Source organism: Pinus tabuliformis, chromosome X (assembly GCF_031772625.1).
Source record: "Pinus tabuliformis cultivar Carrire ecotype Pingquan chromosome X, CPIR1, whole genome shotgun sequence".
Lineage (NCBI taxonomy): Eukaryota > Viridiplantae > Streptophyta > Pinopsida > Pinales > Pinaceae > Pinus > Pinus tabuliformis.
The window spans coordinates 433873076-433875667 of NC_142308.1; the positions used below are offsets into that span (position 1 = coordinate 433873076).

Here is a 2592-nt window from a genome sequence, read left to right on the forward strand (position 1 = left end):
ATTGTTGCTTATATTTCTGAAATTTTTCACATCAAAGCTCTTCCTATCAAAGAGGGCCTCAAATATCTTGGCTTTTATTTGAAACCTGTGAGCTATAAAGTGGCGGACTGGGCATGGATACTGGATCGAATTTACCACAAAATATCCTCATGGGAATTTAGAAGCTTATCGATGGGTGGGCGTGCCATCCTCACCCAAGCCGTATTGGTACAATCTATGGTTTACTGGGCTCTCCTGTTCTATATCCCTGCATCTATCATTAACAAATTAAACAGAATGATAGCATGTTTCATTTGGGGCGGTCAGAAGGAGAAACACAAATTCCATCTCTGCAAACTCCTGAAGCTGACTCGGCCAAAATATATGGGAGGCTGGGGCATATTGGATCTTCACACATTTCGAAGAGCGCTCCTTTGCAAATCAATGTGCAAGGCGATTTTGGGGTCTTCCTTCTGGAGTTATGCTATCCGTGCCAAGTATATGAAAGGTCGTGATATTACTTACTGGATCAGACAGCGATCCATTGGCTCTGCTAATGGCTCGTTCATATGGAGGGGCTTTAAAAAATTGGAATCTTTTTTCAAGGAAAATTTGATTTGGAAATTTCAAACAGGGGCCTCGATCATTATAGGCATTGATGTTTTTGTTGGAACGGGAGAACAGATCCATATCCCCCCACGACTTCTAAATATTTTACACAGGACTGGTCATTTCTTCTGGGACAGTGTTATCAAAAAGTGGGAAGGTGCCGTCCCTGTCTGGAAATCCGCCGTGGAAATAGGATTGCCTGATGTGCTTGCATCACAATGGAACGATATCATATTGGCCTTACAAACACGCGGCTTATTCCGTTCAACAGACAACGACTACATCATATGGAATGGACTTGGGGGCTCTGCGGAAATACTTGCAAGACATATCTATCAACAGATACTTCACTCTGAATTCGATCCTCCAGACCACATCTTTCCGCTCACTTTCTGGAAAACTGGATGTCCGATCAAAATAGTTATTTTTGCCTGGCTGGTATATTATAACAAGAATCTCACCTGGGAGAATCTCCAGAAGCGCCAATGGAGTGGCCCTGCAATTTGCCCCCTCTGTAGATCGGATTCTGAAAACAATTTGCACATTTTCTTTCAATGTCCACAGTCCCTAATAATCTGGCAGCGCTTAACTTCAAAATTGGGTTTCAACAAAGTCTTCGCTCCCACCATCCAGGAGACTTTCTATAAATGGAGCACCATGAGCTGCTCGCGGAGGCTGATATTTTTAATTACCATCTGGAACATCTGGAAATGGCGTAATCAAATTATCTTCGAATAAAAAAGGGAACCATATTCATATGTCATTGAATCTATTCTTTGTTTATATGGTGCCCTCGACCGATCCCTTGATCGCCATCAGAGACCCAAGGTCGTCAAAGGAATGTATCATCAGACAAACGCTGTCTATGGATTTCCCCGCGCATATGTCGACGGCGCTGCCCAGAACAACATATGCGCCTGCGGTGTATACATTATTACTCAAGAAGACCAAGCTATTGAATTATATTGGAACGAAGGTCCCAGAACCAATAGCAAAGCTGAAATTATGGCTCTCGCCGGTCTCATCTATTTCTCCGACTTCCTGGGTATCCAAAACCTCCATATCTACGGAGACTCCAAGGTCACCATTGACCATGTTCAGTCCAGAAACAACATTAAAAATATCCACCTATCCGGCTGGTTGAGCTGGATCGAGAAGCTGTGGCATAACAGGAAGGACTTCTCAATCTCTCACATTGGCCAGGAAAAGAATAGTAAAGCTGATGCTTTGTCAAAACTGGGGCTTTCCGCGCCTCAAGGAGTATGGAGGATGCAGGTTATTTTGGACAACATCTCCTTCTAGATTCATGATTTTCAGTTGCCCGGTGCATAATCATCTTTTCTGGGCCGCATAGTCTGGTATCTATTTTGCTTCCCATCCTATTTCGTCTTATTATGTTTTTGCTGTTCCCACATACGTTATTTTCGGCTCATGGTGCTGTTAATTTGGATCTGATAGGTAGATATATGTAACATACAATATTTGTATCTTGTTTGAATATTGGACCACATAATATAAATATTCCGCTTTTTTCATGCTAAAAAAAAAACCTCAATTTTAATATAGGTAATGTTTATGGAATAACTATGAATATTTTAAATTCATATGTTAATTTTATATTAAAAATTAAATGAATTGCACTTCTCTCTCTTATTCACCTTTTATTATTTTTGTTAAAAAATATTTTATATTTATATTTTATTTTTTAACTTACAATTTTTTTTTGTCTGTTGAATATTTTATTATATACACTATTAAAATATTTTAGTTTAATATTTTCATTTTATATATAGATATATATGAAGTTGATATCAACATAAATTAGTAACGTAGATCTTCAAATAGTTTATCTAAATCCTATGTTGAAATACTTTTGAAAAATATAAGGTTTAAACATCAAAATCACAATTTTTTTTTTTTTAAAATTGATATGAAATTATATTGCGCCATGTGTAAATGAAATATTTTATTTATGATTGAGTGAGAAATATTTTATCATAGTGC

The 2592-nt window shown here is 38.0% G+C and overlaps 1 protein-coding gene across 1 annotated transcript; it reads left to right on the forward strand.

The window, feature by feature from the left end:
• Positions 1-1428: 1428 nt before the first annotated feature.
• On the forward strand, positions 1429-1890 carry LOC149140426 (uncharacterized). The gene has a single exon (XM_089450980.1). The coding sequence runs from the start codon at positions 1429-1431 to the stop codon at positions 1888-1890; it is 462 nt and encodes a 153-aa protein (XP_089307106.1).
• The last annotated feature ends 702 nt before the right edge of the window (positions 1891-2592 follow it).